The 14,741-nt window shown below is 42.5% G+C and overlaps 1 protein-coding gene across 8 annotated transcripts in view; it reads right to left on the bottom strand.

Annotated features, from left to right (window-relative positions):
* IQCG (IQ motif containing G) overlaps positions 1-14,741 on the bottom strand; it is a 69,943-nt gene that overhangs the window by 7,899 nt on the left and 47,303 nt on the right. For all 8 annotated transcript variants that reach the window (XM_063722420.1, XM_024241188.3, XM_024241189.3 and 5 more), the window contains one exon: positions 14,439-14,513. In XM_063722420.1, the coding sequence (XP_063578490.1) occupies positions 14,439-14,513 (75 nt within the window). The remainder of the gene's footprint in view (positions 1-14,438; positions 14,514-14,741) is intronic.

A 14,741-nucleotide genomic window follows, 5' to 3' on the forward strand; every position in this document is an offset into this window, starting at 1 on the left:
ATCAATAAAATGGTCAAACCTTTAACAAGTTTCAGTAAGAAAAAAGGAAAGAAGACACATCTTTTTAAAAAGTTAATGAAAAGGATTTCATTACTACAGAAATAAAGGACTTTTTAAAATTGTAAAAAAAAAAAACTATACAGCATAGCTTTATGCTAATAAATTTGAAATCAGTGTTTAGATGAAATGGATTATTTTCTAGGAAGACGTAAGTTACAAAAAAGGCTCAAAAAGAGATAAAACAACCAGAGCAAAAGGAAAGCAGGTTTGACAATTAATATCTGGCAAAATATAAATCAATCAAGCCAAATATAATTAAGTGAGACAAGGGATATTTTATACTAATAAAAGACAAATTCTAGATATTACAATTATGAACTGCTATATTCTTTTTTGGTTCTGTTTATTTATATTTGCCTCAGGCCCAAGATAGCTGCTGATGGAACTTTTATATTGTAATAACATATTTTAGAATATATATAAAGCAAACATTATTAGAAATAATTTCTGTACAAGATATTAACAGATCCACAATCATCTTAGGAAACTATCACACATCTCTGAAATTAATAGGTCAGGTAAGCCAAAATAAGTAACAAAATGAAAAAATCTGACAGCTAGACTAATAGACATTTATAAAATGTTGTCTGTAACAGAGATTGCACACTATTTCAAGTACCGATGGAATATTTATATGGTCTGACCATAACCATAAATCCGAATAAGAGCTTGACAAATTCCAACAAGCATAAATCTTTTTTTTTTTTTTTTTTTTTTTTTTGAGACAGAGTCTCGCTCTGTCACCAAGACTGGAGTGCAGTGGCCCAATCTCCGCTCATTGCAAGCTCCGCCTCCTGGGCTTATGCCATTCTCCTGCCTCAGCCTCCCGAGTAGCTGGGACTACAGGCGCCCGCCACCACACCCAGCTAATTTTGTGTGTGTGTGTGTGTGTATTTTTAGTAGAGACTAGGTTTCACCATATTAGCCAGGATGGTCTCGATCTCCTGACCTCGTGATCCGCCCGCCTTGGCCTCCCAAAGTGCTGGGATTACAGGTGTGAGCCGCCACGCCCAGCCAAGCATAAATCTTACACTTCACATTCTGAGACCACAGTGCAAGACAGTAAGAATAGAACCTCCAGTGACAGGGCTGTTGTGAGGAATAGGAAGCCTACGCTCTACCCTCACCTCCTCCAAGTACCCAGACATTAAAGAAACACCCTTTTAAATAATTCTTGAGTTACAAAGGAAATAACAAATTATAAACTAAAAATCATTTGGAAAGGAATAACAATGTAAGCATTATATTATCAGATCCTGTAAATTACAGCCAAATAGTACTCAGAAAATATATTGGTTTACATGCATTTACTAGAAAATAAAAAAGTAGAAAATAAATGAATTGAACATTTAGGAAACTAGACAGATTAGCAACATAAACTCAAAGAAAGTGCAAGAAAATTACTCAAAACAAAAACCAGTGTGGTAGAGAAAAAGCAGATTTGCTCAAGAAAAGCAAAAGATGGTGTATTATTCTGTTCTCACACTGCTGATAAAGGCACACCGGAGACTGGGTAATTTATAAAGGAAAGAGCTTTAACTGACTCACAGTTCAGCATGGCTGGAGAGGCCTCAGGAAACTTACACTCATGGCAGGAGAGAAAATGAGTGCCGAGCGAAGGAGGAAGCCCCTTGTAAAACCATCAGATCTTGTGAGAACTCACTCACTATCTCGAGAACAGCACGAGGGAACCACCCCACGATTCAGTGATCCCCGCCTGGTCTTGCCCTTGACATTAATAATAATCCTTGGGGATTATTGCAGTTCAAGGTGAGATTTGGGTGGGGACACAGAACCAAACCATGTCAGATGGTGTTTTTGTAAAGATCAATAAAATGGTCAAACCTTTAACAAGTTTCAGTAAGAAAAAAGGAAAGAAGACACATCTTTTTAAAAAGTTAATGAAAAAGATTTCATTACTACAGAAATAAAGGACTTTTTAAAATTGTAAAAAAAACTATAGAGCATAGCTTTATGCTAATAAATTTGAAATCAGTGTTTAGATGAAACAGATTATTTTCTAGGGAGACGTAAGTTACAAAAAAGACTCATAAAGAGATAAAAGATCAACAATCTTTTTTTTTACAGTTGAAAAGGTAGCCAAATAGCTCCAATTAAATATAACCAGACAAAATTGTTTATGATTGAATTTTATCAAGCTTCAAGGAATAGATAATGTTTTCACTGAAGAAGGCATTAGCTAAAAAATAAAATCATAATAATAATCTGGTTTGTTTTATTTGTGTTTTTATGTTTCAGAGCATAAAAAGATGGAAAGCTTCCAATTCATGCTACCAAGCATAACTCTGACAGCAATATAATAAAGCAGCACCAAAAAATACACCTACAGGTTAATCTCACTTGTGGAATATAGAAACACAAAGTAAAAGTCTCGGCTGGTTGTGGCGGCAGGTACCTGGAATCCCAGCTCCTTGGAGGCTGAGGTGGGAGGATTGCTTGAGCCCAAGAGTTCAAGACCAGCCTGGGCAACACAGTGAGACCCCCGTCTCAAAGAAAAATTTTAAAAATTTAAAAATCCATGGTATTGATCTTGTGTTTACCCAAGAATGCCACAAGACAACACAAAATAAGGGAGAGATAAGATATCAAAAGGAAAAAAAGAAAAATGAAAATCAATAGAAAATGCAGCAGAGGCCATGCAGAGTGAGGTGGCCAAATAGATGCAGCAGAGGCCGTGCAGAGTGAGACGGCCAAATAGAAGCCTCCACTGATAGTTCCCCCCGCCACCCAGAAACACTAAATTTAACAACTATCTGTACAAAAATGCACCTTCATAAGAACCAAAAATCAGGTCAGCAATCGCAGTACCTGGTTTTAACTTCGTATTGCTGAAAGAGGCACTGCAGAGGGTGGGAAAGACGGCTTTGAATTGCCAACGACACTCTCCATCCCCTGGCAGCAGCCCCATGGCACAGGGTAGGAATCTGAGCAGCTGTGGGAGGGGAGGGTACGGCGCCTGTGACTGTGCATTGAACTCGGTGGTGCCGTCACAGTGGAAAGCAAAACCGGGTTGAACTCGGGTGATGCCCACCCATGGAGGGAGCACTGAGACCAGCCCCAGCCAGAGGAGAACCGCCCAGCCCAGCGGTGGGACCCGAGTCCCAGCAAGCCTCGCCATCTCAGGCTACGCCGCTCTGGGGTCCTCAATACACTTGTAAGGCGGTCTAGGCCAGGAGGACTCCAACCCTCTACAACCCTTATGCAAGCCCTGGTCCTGGTGCCTGTGGACTTGGGGGACTTGGACCTAGTGAGACACCAGCCGTGGTGGTTAAGGGAGTGCTTGTGTCACCCATCCCCCAACCTCAGGCAGTGCAGCCTCTAAAAGAGACTTCCCCTTCTTCTGTTTGAGGAGAGGGAAGAGTACAGAGGACTTTGTCTTGCATCTTGGATACCAGCTCACCCCCAGCAGAATAGAGCACTGGGCAGAGGATACCAGCTCATCCACAGTAGAATAGGGCTCTGGGCAGAATCATGAGGCCCCCACTCCAGAACTTAGCTCCTGGATGGCCTTTCTAGACACACCTTGGGCCAGAAGGGAACCCGCTGCCTTGTAGGGCAGGACCCAGTCCTGGCAGGATTCATCATCTACTGACGAAAGAGCCCCTGCGCCCTGAATAACCAGCAGGGGTCCGCAGGGGTACACCATGGGCCTTGGGTGAGACTCTGAGATGTGCTGGCTTCGAAGACACGGTAGCGGCTATGATGAGAGACTCCTGCTTGAGAAAAGCAGAGCAAAAAGTAAAAGGGGACTGTGTCTTACACCTTAGGTACCACCTCAACTACAGTGGGGTAGAGTACCAAGAGGCTCTTGGAGTCCCCAGTTCAGGCCTTGACTCTTTTTTTTGAGATGGAGTCTCACTCTGTTACCCAGGCTGGAGTGCAGTGGCACGATCTTGGCTCACTGCAACCTCCACCTCTGGGGTTCAAGCGATTCTCCTGCCTCAGCCTCCAAGGAGCTGGCATTACAGGCACCTGCCACCATGCCCGGCTAATGTCTGTATTTTTAGTAGAGACCGGGTTTCACCATGTTAGCCAGGTTGGTCTCAAACTCATGACCTCAGGTGATCCACCCCCCCTCAGCCTCCCAAAGTGCTGGGATTATAGGCGTGAGCCACCGCCCCCAGCCCAAGACCTTGACTCTTGGATGGCATTTCTGGTCCTGTTCTGGGCAAGAGAGTAGCCCACTCCCCTGAAGTGTAAGTCCCAGGCCTGGCAGCATTCACCACAAACTGCCTGAAGAGTCCTTGGGCCTTTAGGTGAACATCAGCAGTAGCCTGGCAGCACTCTCCATGGCTCTGTGGTAGTAGTGGCTATGAGCAGCGGCTCCTCCGCATGTGGAAAGCAGATGGAAGAGTAGGAAGGACTTTGTCTTGTGGCTTGAAAGCCAGCTTAGCTGCAGGAGTTTAGAGCACAAGGTAGACTTCTAAGGTTTTTGACTCCAGCCCTTGGCTCCTAGACAGCATCTCTGGACCTGCCCAGGGTCTGGGGGGACTCGCCACTCTGAAGGGAAGGATACAAGCCTGGCTGAGTTCGCCACCTGCTGATTGTAGAGTCCTAGGGCCTTCAGCGAACATAGGCAGTAGCCAGGTAGTGGTTACAGCAGGCCTTGGGTGAGACCAGGTGCTGTGCTGGCTTCAGGTCTGACCTAGCACAGTCCCAGTGGTGGTGGTCACCAGGGGTCTTGTGTCACCCCATTCTCAGCTCCAGGTAGCTCAGCAAAGAGTGAGAGACTCTGGGAGAAAGTAAGGAAAAAGAACAAGAGTCTCTCCCTGGCAATCCAGAAAATTCTTCTGGATCTTATCTAAGACCACCAAGGTGATACCTCTACATGTCTGCATGAACCACAGAATTATGGGCTTGGAGTGTTCCCTAATGAGGTACGGCTTAGATCACAATACTCAAGTCCCTTCATATGCCTAGAAAGCCTTTGCAAGAAGGATGAGTACGAATAAACCCAGACTGCAGGGACTACAATAAATACGTAACTCTTCAATGCCCATATACCAATGAACATCCAGAAGCATCAAGACCATCCAGGAAAACATGACCTCACCAAACAAATGAAATAAAGCACCAGGGACTAATCGTGGAGAAATAAAGATATGTGACGTTTCAGACAGAGAATTCAAAATAGCCATTTTGAGGAAACTCAAAGAAATTCAAGATAACACAGAGAAAGAATTCAGAAATCTATCATATAAATTTAACAGAGACTGAAATAATTAAAAAGAAGCAGAAACTCTTGAGTTGAAAAATGCAACTGACATACTGAAGAAGGCATCAGAGTCTCAAGAGCAGACGTGATCAAGCAGAAGAAGGAATTCGTGAGCTTGAAGACAGGCTATTTGAAAATACACAGGAAAGACAAAATAAAAAAGGATAAAAGAAATGGAAAGATATTCCATGTTCATGGATTGGAAGAATCAATATTGTTAAAAGGTACATTACTACCCAAAGTAATCCACAGATTCAATGCACTCCCTATCAAAATACCAATGACATTCTTCACAGCAATAGAAAAACAATCCTAAAATTTATATGGAACCACAAAAGACCCAGAATAGCCAAAGCTATCCTGAGTAAAAATAAACTGGAAGAATCACATTACCTGATTTCAAATTATACTATAGAGCTATAGTAACCAAAACAGCATGGCACTGGAATAAAAACAGACACATAGACCAATGGAACAGAATAGAGAACCCAGAAGCAAATTAATCAATAAATCTACACTGAATTCATTTTTGACAAAGGTACCAAGAACAAACATTGGGGAAAGGATAGTCGTTTCAATGAATGGTGCTGGGAAAACTGGATATCCATATGCAGAAGAATGAAACTAGACAGCTATCTCTCACCATTTACAAAAATCAAATGAAAATTGGTTAAAGAGTTAAACTTAAGACCTCAAACTATGAAACTACTAAAAGAAAACACTGGGGAAACTCTGCAGGACATTGGACTTGGTGAAGATTTCTTGAGCAATACCCCACAAGCACAGGCAACCAAAGCAAAAATGAACAAATGGATCCTATCAAGTTAAAAAGCTTCTGCACAGGCCAGGTGTGGTGGCTCACGCCTGTAGTCCCAGCACTATGGGAGGCTGAGGTGGGTGGATCACTTGAGGCCAGGACTTCAAGGCCAGAGGTGAAACCCCACCTCTACTAAAAATACAAAAATTAGCCGGGCATGGCAGTACACTCCTGTAATCCCAGCTACTTGGGAGGCTGAGGCACGAGAATCGCTTGAACCCAGGAGGTGGAGGTCGCAGTGAGCCGAGATTGTGCCACTACACTCCAGCTTGGGCAACAGAGCAAGACTCTGTCTCAATAAATCAATCAATCAATCAATCAATCAATCAATCAATCAATAAAATATAAAAGGCTTCTGCATAGCAAACAAAGCAATTAACAAAGTGAAAAGACAACCCACAGAACAGGAGAAAATATTTGCAAACTACCTATATGACAAGGGTTTAATAAACAGAATATATAAAGAGCTCAAACAAGTCTATAGGAAAAAATCTAATAATGTGAAAAATGGGCCAAAAGGGCGGAGTGTAGTCACACCTATAATCCCAGCACTTTGGGAGGCCTAGGCTGGAGGAGTGCTTGAGCTCGGAGTTCAAGGCCAGCCTGGGCAACATAGTGAGATCTCGTCTCTCTCTCTCTCTCTATGTGTGTGTGTATATATATATATATATATATATATATATATATTTTTTTTTTTTAAAGGGCCAAAGATCTGAATAGGCATTTCTGAAAAGAAGACACACAAACACCATACAGACATATAGAAAGGTGCTCAGCATCACAGATCATCAGAGAAATGCAAATCAAAACTACAAGACATCATCTCACCCCAGTTAAAATGGTGTGTATCTAAAAGACAGGCAATAACGAATGCTAGCAAGGATGTGGAGAAAAAGGAATCCTTGTACGGTGTTGGTTGGTGGAAATGTAAATTAGCACAACCACTATAGAGAACAGTTTGGAGGATCTACAAAAAACTAAAAATAGAGCTACCATATGATCCAGCAATTCCACTGCTAGGTATATACCCAAAAGAAAAGAAATTCGATGTTGAAGAGATTGCAGCACTGTTCACAATAGCCAAGATTTGGAAGTAATGTAAGTGTCTACCAACAGATGAACGGATAAAGAAAAGATGGGGCCGGGCGTGGTGGCTCATGTCTGTCATCCCAGCACTTTGGGAGGCCGAGGCGGATCACCTGAGGTCAGAAGTTTGAGACCAGCCTGGCCAATATGGAGAAACCCCATCTTTACTAAAATACAAAAATTAGCTGGGTGTGGTGGCGCACACCTGTAGTCCTAGCTACTCGGGAGGCTGAGGCGGGAGAATTGCTTGAACCTGGGAGGCAGAGATTGCAGTGAACCGAGATCGTGGGCAACAGAGCAAGACTCCCTCTCAAAAAAGAATAAATAAATAAATAAATGTTAAAAGGTGGGACATATAAACAATGGCGTACTATTCAGCCCAGAATGAGACTGTGTCATTTGCAACAACATGGATGGAACTGAGGTCATTATGTTAAGTGAAATAAACCAGGCAGGGAAAGACAAACTTCACATGTTCTTCTTTGTGAGAGCTAAAAATTAAAACAACTGAACTCATGGAGATTGAGAGCAGAAGGGTGGTTACCAGAAGCTAGGAAGGTAGTGGGGGATGGGGAGGGTGTGGGGATGGTTAATGCGTACAAAAAAGTAGAAAGAATGAATAAGACCCAGCATTTGGTAGCAAAACAGGGCGACCATAGTCAATAATTTAATTGTAAATTTAAAAAGAACCAAATGAGTGTAATGAGATCATTTGTAGCACAAAGGATAAAGGCTCAAGGTGATGGATACCCCATTTCCCCTGATGTGACCCCCATGCATCACACGCCTGTATCAAAGTATGTCATGCACTCCATAAGTATATACACCTACTATCTGCCCACAAAAATTAAAAATTAAAAAAAGAAAAGAGTTTAAAATAGAAACAATTTTAAGTCTATAAATCAGTTTTTTAGCAGTCTATTACAGGAATAACAGGCCGGGTGTGATGGCTCACACCTGTAATCCCAGCACTTCGGGAGGCTGAGGTGGGTGGATCACCTGAGGTCAGGAGTTTGAGACCAGCCTGACCACATAAGAAACCCTGTCTCCACTAAAAAAATACAAAATTACCCAGGCGTGGTGGCAGGCACCTGTAATCCCAGCTATTCGGGAGGCTGAGGCAGGAGAATCGCTTGAACTCGGGAGATGGAGGTTGCGGTGAGCTGAGATCCTGCCACTGCACTCCAGCCTGGGCAACAAGAACAAAACTCCATCTCAGAAAAAAAAAAAAAAAAAAAGGAATAACACATTATGATCGGGTAAGGTTTATCCCAAGAATTTGAAGATGACTCAACATCAGCAAATCTATTAATGTATTTCCCTTTATTAACATATTAAAGAAGAGAAAACAATATCATCTCAATTAATGAAAAAAAAATCCATCTCAAAATTGAGTACTCATCCTGATGAGAAGAAAAACTTTTAACAAGAACAAAAAGATACTTCCTGAAGTTGATAAAGCTTGTCTACCAGAAACCTAGAGTAAACCTCACAGTTGATGATTAAAAAAAAAAACTCATTTGTACCAGTTACCAATTTATTGCCCGCCAGCTCCGAATTCACCTCTCTGCTTTGTGAAAGTGGATGCTTGCTGTGAACGTTTTTCTTGCCAGCTGACAAAACGCTAAGCTGTGTCTGTAGAGGGCACTGGAGGCACACGACAGGAGGGCGTCTCACTGTTTCCCGTCACCAGAGTGCGGCTGCCAGCGGTATGTGGGTGGGACACCCGGCGGCACTTGTCCACCCACATGTTTTACTGAGACCGGGCAGGAGGATTCCTGCTGGCCAAACACATTATGACCTAGTAGGGTTTATCCCAGGAATTTAAAGATGACTCAAATCAGCAACTCTCTCAATGTATTCCACTTTATTAACACATTAAAGGAGAAAAAATATCTCAATGGACAAAAAAACTTTTTTCTTTCTTTCTTTTTTTTTCCCCCTAATTGAGTACGCATCCAGATTAGGAAAACAAAACAAAACAAAACAAAACAAACTTTTAGTGAGGTCCACAGTTTCCTGCTTGCCAGCCTTATCCTGCCAGCTGTGAGCCAGCTCTGGCCCAAGGCAACCCAGCCAACATTGCCACCATCCAGTGGGCCACAGCCACACCCTCTCCAGTGAGGCCTGAATCTTACCCTGGGGAAGGATCCTTCCCCTCCCACCCGCAAGTATGTCTAGTCCAATAACAGCTTCAGTAACTGAGGAAACAACGACAGAGAGGGTCCACGGAACAGGTAGGCTCACAGTCAGACTAGTTAAGGCTCCATCTGTCACCTAACCACCAAAATCTCCCATTTTGACTAGTGGCCACGGTGTCACTTTGGGTCCCCGTGCATAAACGTCAATTCAGAGGCAATGCTTCAGTCATCTCAGAAGGCCTGGGTAGTTTGCTTTCCCCAGTGCACAGTCACTCTGTAAATAGCACAGGTCTTCTGAGTAGGGCCTAGAGGGAGACTTACAGTAGGTACTTGCAGCAGGGCTGCAGAGTTCATCCTTGGGGGGACATCCCCCCACACCCTCACACCCCAAGTTCATAAAGGGGCCCTGGGGCTGTGAATTGACTCAGTCCTAAGAGCTAGGGGAGAGGCTGTGACTCTCTGCTGTGGTGATTCAAATCAGGTTTCTGGCTACCAGATCCAGATTTTTTTTCTGTTATACTTGAGTAGGCAGCCCATCAATTTTGTTCCTAGAGATACCATCATTCATTAGCCATTGCCAAGAATCCCTGTGGCCAAAGGCATTCTGATTACCATTACATCTCTGCCGCCCTTCGTGGTAAATGTGCCCACCTTATCTTTGACAATTAAGTGCTCCCAATTATCCTGAGGCACTTCAGGATCCCATCACCCCCGTGATACCAGGAAGCTCATCTCAATGACAACATCCTTAGGGTCACACCTACCTACACAGGAAAGCAAGCACAGAGCTTTTAGGGAGGCAGATGCTCCCCTCACTATTCTATTTCTCAATGTCTTAGTAAAGAAGTGTCTTCTGGGCCTTCTCATGGTTATGGATGGGTGCTTGGTGGTAGATGTGTAAGTCACACATGATAAATCTACTGTGACATTCCTGTCTCCCTACGTCTTTGGATTCTCTCCCCCAAATCATAGCAGGGAAGCTCTGGCATCTCCACCTCATCAAATGTAGGCAACTGTTGAGTCACCTCCTGCTGCGCAAGCTAACCCATGAAATCTAGACTCTCTGGTAAGTGCATCTATATCACTGAATTAACCAAATGGAGTGTTATAGCCTACCCTGTTGGATCTAACACTCTTAGAATCAATTCAACATGTTTCCCAGGTTTCTTCCAATATTTATTAGCAAAATCTTACCATTCTTTTGGTGTGTAAGTGATTTCCTTCTGAGTTAGTTATCTGAGTTATATGTCCCCCTGTAACATGCTAAGATTTGACCCTAGTTATGGATCCAGTGACAACAGGAGTGACTGTGCCAGGTCTGAAGAAAGAGCATCCCTTTCCAAGGCATCCTGCCAGATGAAGTTATCACAGGATTTTCAGGCAAAGGAAGTGCGGTGTCCTCAGGCACAGGAGGGCAGGCTACTTCCACTGCCAAGGGAGCTTTAAAGTGATTTGTCAGTTTCATCCGAATCCAAGCAGGTGTTCCCATTCCAAGTTTCAGGGTCCTGTTCTTTCCCTGCAACTGCTCTAACTTGCATATCAGAAACTTGGCGTGACTATGACAAATTCATGTGCAATCCTGACTAAAACACCAGAACAGTGGTGTTGTATTAACAACCAATAATGGAAAAAGGATGCCCCATTATCACTCCTACAATCATCAACTACACTGGACTTTCCAGCTATACGATAAGCCATGAGATGAAAACAGACATATAAATAATGAAAAGGAAAATATAAAATGGTTATTATTTGCATGCAACACGATTTTCCACCTAGGAAATCCAAATGAATCAACTGAAAAACCATTAGAGGGTTTAAGGAATCCACAGCAATACACAAAATAAATAGCCTTTCCATATACCATACACTTAGAGACAGAACCAAGAAGGTTTCGCAATGTTATCACAGAAAAACCTGGAAACAACCTAAATCTACTGACAGAATGGTTCACTAAATTTCAGTATATTCTGACTATGAGATGTATTCTATCAGCTGTATTGCTACAGAAAACATTAAAAACAAAGTAAATGTAAAAAGAAAACAACAGGCTCTGGAACACTATATATAGTATGATCCAATTTACATAAAAAACAAACACTAGGCTGGGCACGGTGGCTCACGCCTGTAATCCCAGCACTTTGGGAGGCTGAGGCCGGCAGATCACTTGAGGACAGGAGTTCAAGACCAGCCTGACCAACATGGTGAAACCCCGTCTCTACCAAAAACACAAAAATTAGCCAGGTGTGGTGGCAGGTGCATGTAATCCCAGCTACTCGGGAGGCTGAGGCAGGAGAATCACTTGAACCTGGGAGGAGGAGCTTGCAGTGAGCCGAGATCGCGCCATTGAACTCCAGCCTGGGCGGCAGAGCAAGACTCCTCTCAAAAACAAAACAAAACAAAAAAACACCACTGAAAATAGGTATGTTTTTAGGTATAAGTATGTATATGAAAAGAAACACATGTGGAAGAAACTTCCCTTCAGAAAGGGGAGTAATTTAAGAGGGCTTTCACTTTCTTTAATCTACGTATTTCTGTCTGAAATTTTAGCTGGACATGGTGGTGCACACCTGTAGTCCCAGCTACTCAGGAGGCTGAGGTGGGAGGATCACTTGGGCCCAGGAGTTTGAGGCTGCAGTGAGCTATGATGGCACCACTGCACTGAAGCCTGGGAAACAGAGAGAGACCCTGTCCCTAAAAAATAAAAAATAAAAAAATATATACTTATGTATTGCTTGTGTTATTGGGCTGAAGATCTGGGAAACTCCGGCGTCATCCCTTCGTGATCCATTTATCCACCAATTCACTGATAAATATCCAACACCTGCCAGGTATCTCACACTTGAAACAGGTAACATGATACATAATTCTTAAAGTGCAGGGCTACAGAACCCTAATTCTAATAGCCTACCAGATATTTTTTTCAGTAAAGACCTGCAAGAGAGCATCTACAAATTCTCCTCTTTAACCACATATTTGGAATCGTTGACTGAAAACTCATTAGCTTTTTCCAAAGGCAAGCTGTATTATAACTAAGCTGGAAAATTTTCTCTTTATTCATCCAACAGGGATATTTTGAAAGACTCCAGCTGGGGCTGGGCACGGTGGCTCACGCCTGTAATCCCAGCACTTTGGGAGGCCGAGGCAGGTGGATTACCTGAGGTCAGGAGTTCTAGACCAGCCTGGTCAACATGGTGAAACCCCGTCTCTACTAAAAATACAAAAATTAGCCGGGCGTGCACCTGTAATCCCAGCTACTCGGGAGGCTGAGGCAGGCGAATCGCGTGAACCCAGGAGGCAGAGGTTGCAGTGAGCCAAGATCACGCCACTGCACTCCAGCCTGGGCAGTAAAGCAAGACTGCATCTCAAAAAAAAAAAAAACAAAAAGAAAGAAAGACTCCAGGTAGACTTAGACATAATTCTAACCTTAGATATATTATAGACCCAGCTTGGTTATTAGTATTGAAAATGCTCTTAAAACCACCGCGTCATATATATTTCGCACAAGAAGAAATAAATTGAGTAAACATGTGGAAAAATGTTATGTTCATCTCTGTTAATAAGCAAAAATAAAACATAAAACAACTCATTAAATTAGCAGACTTTGAAAAATATTGAAAATGGATACTAATATTGAAGAGACCTTGAAATTACTGCCTGCAACACTGCTAACGGCAGCACAGATTTGAGAGCATTAGCAATGTTTATTAAAAGTCACAAAATACCAGTCTCTGAAATAATAATCTCATGACTGAGATTGACTTTTAGTAAATAGTTGCCATGAAGAAAAACAGTTCTTTGGGCAAAGCTTTAATGAGTGCATTATTTATAATAACAAACTTTGGAAACAACCTAAATATAAAAAAAAAAAAGTGTAACAAATAAACTGTGGCACAACCATTCAATGGAACATTAAACACAATTTTCAATTATTTTATAAAGAAACTGTAATAACATAAAAAATGAAAAGCAATGAGTAATTTTAAAAATCTTCACTCAACTGGGAATGTTATTTATATAGTGTAAAAGATAAATGTTATTTATATAGTGTTAAAAAAAAAGTAAATTTTTTTTTTTTTTTGAGACAGAGTCTTGCTCTGTTGCCCAGGCTGGAGTGAGTGGCGTGATCTCGGCTCACTGCAACCTCTCCCTCCCGGGTTCAAGCGATTCTACTGCCTCAGCCTCTCAAGTAGCTGGGATTACAGGCACCCACTACCATGCCTGGCTAATTTTTGTATTTTTAGTAGAGACAGGCTTTCTCCATGTTGGCCAGGCTGGTCTCGAACTCCTGGCCTCAGGTGATCCGCTGGCCTCGGCCTCCCAAAGTGCTGGGATTACAGGCGTGAGCCACTGCACCCGGCCTTTATTTATTTTTCTTTTTTATTTATTGGCCACTATACTATTGGGAAAAATTTTTAAACATAGTCATAATTTAAAAATAATTAATTTTAAAAATTATGTCTTTTTTTGTTTTTGTTTTTGAGACGGGGTCTTGCTCTGTTGCCCAGGCTGGAGTACGGTGGCGCGATCTCAGCCCACTGCAGCCTCTGCCTCCCAGGTTAAAGCGATTCTCCCACCTCAGCCTCCTGAGTAGCTGGGATTACAGGCGCACCACCACGCCCGGCTAATTTTTGTATTTTTTTAATAGAAACACGGTTTCACCATGTTGGCCAGGCTGGTCCCGAACTCCTGACCTCAGGTGATCCACCCTCCCCGGCCTCCCAAAGTGCTGGGATTACAGGCGCGAGCCACTGTGCTCAGCCCAAACATTTTTAAGTCATAATTTGCCTTAATAAATGTTAACTCATAAATTAAGTCATAATTTGAAAATTATGAGTATACAGCAATATAGGAATCAAAAAATTTCTTATATAAGCTCAATGATAAAAGCAGAAAACAAAATTTTACCTGTACTCTCTCAAATTACAGCTATATAAGATATCTATTCAGATGCATAACCCTGAAAGAAAACATGAGCTAAAGTTCATTAGGCTGAAAGAATGATGATTGGTTTTTCTTCAAAATATTCTTTTTGTTTCCTCAGTATAAGCAGAGTACAAAAAAAAAGTCAAAGCATAGAAAAGCTGTGGGGACCCACCTGCTGCTCCTTTCTAAGGAACATTTCAATCTCCGTATGAATCCGGGCCTCTTCTTCGGTTTTCATCCTTAGTTTCTGTAAGAACAATAATCAGATACCAGTATGTCTTCCCTGCAGGGCTGGGAATCAGAAGTTCTCAAGATTAGAGGAGCAGCTTGGTTGGTAGCTCAGGTTCCCTTTATCAGCTGGGATCCCGGGCATTCAGTTCCGTGCAATTCCTGTTCACGAACACTGCAGAGCCACGTGGCGCGGCACTGTCTGGACTGTGTGTGTCCCTAAGGAAAGGAGCACAATCCTGTGAGC

This window comes from Pongo abelii, chromosome 2, assembly GCF_028885655.2.
Source record: "Pongo abelii isolate AG06213 chromosome 2, NHGRI_mPonAbe1-v2.0_pri, whole genome shotgun sequence".
In the NCBI taxonomy this organism is placed as follows: domain Eukaryota; kingdom Metazoa; phylum Chordata; class Mammalia; order Primates; family Hominidae; genus Pongo; species Pongo abelii.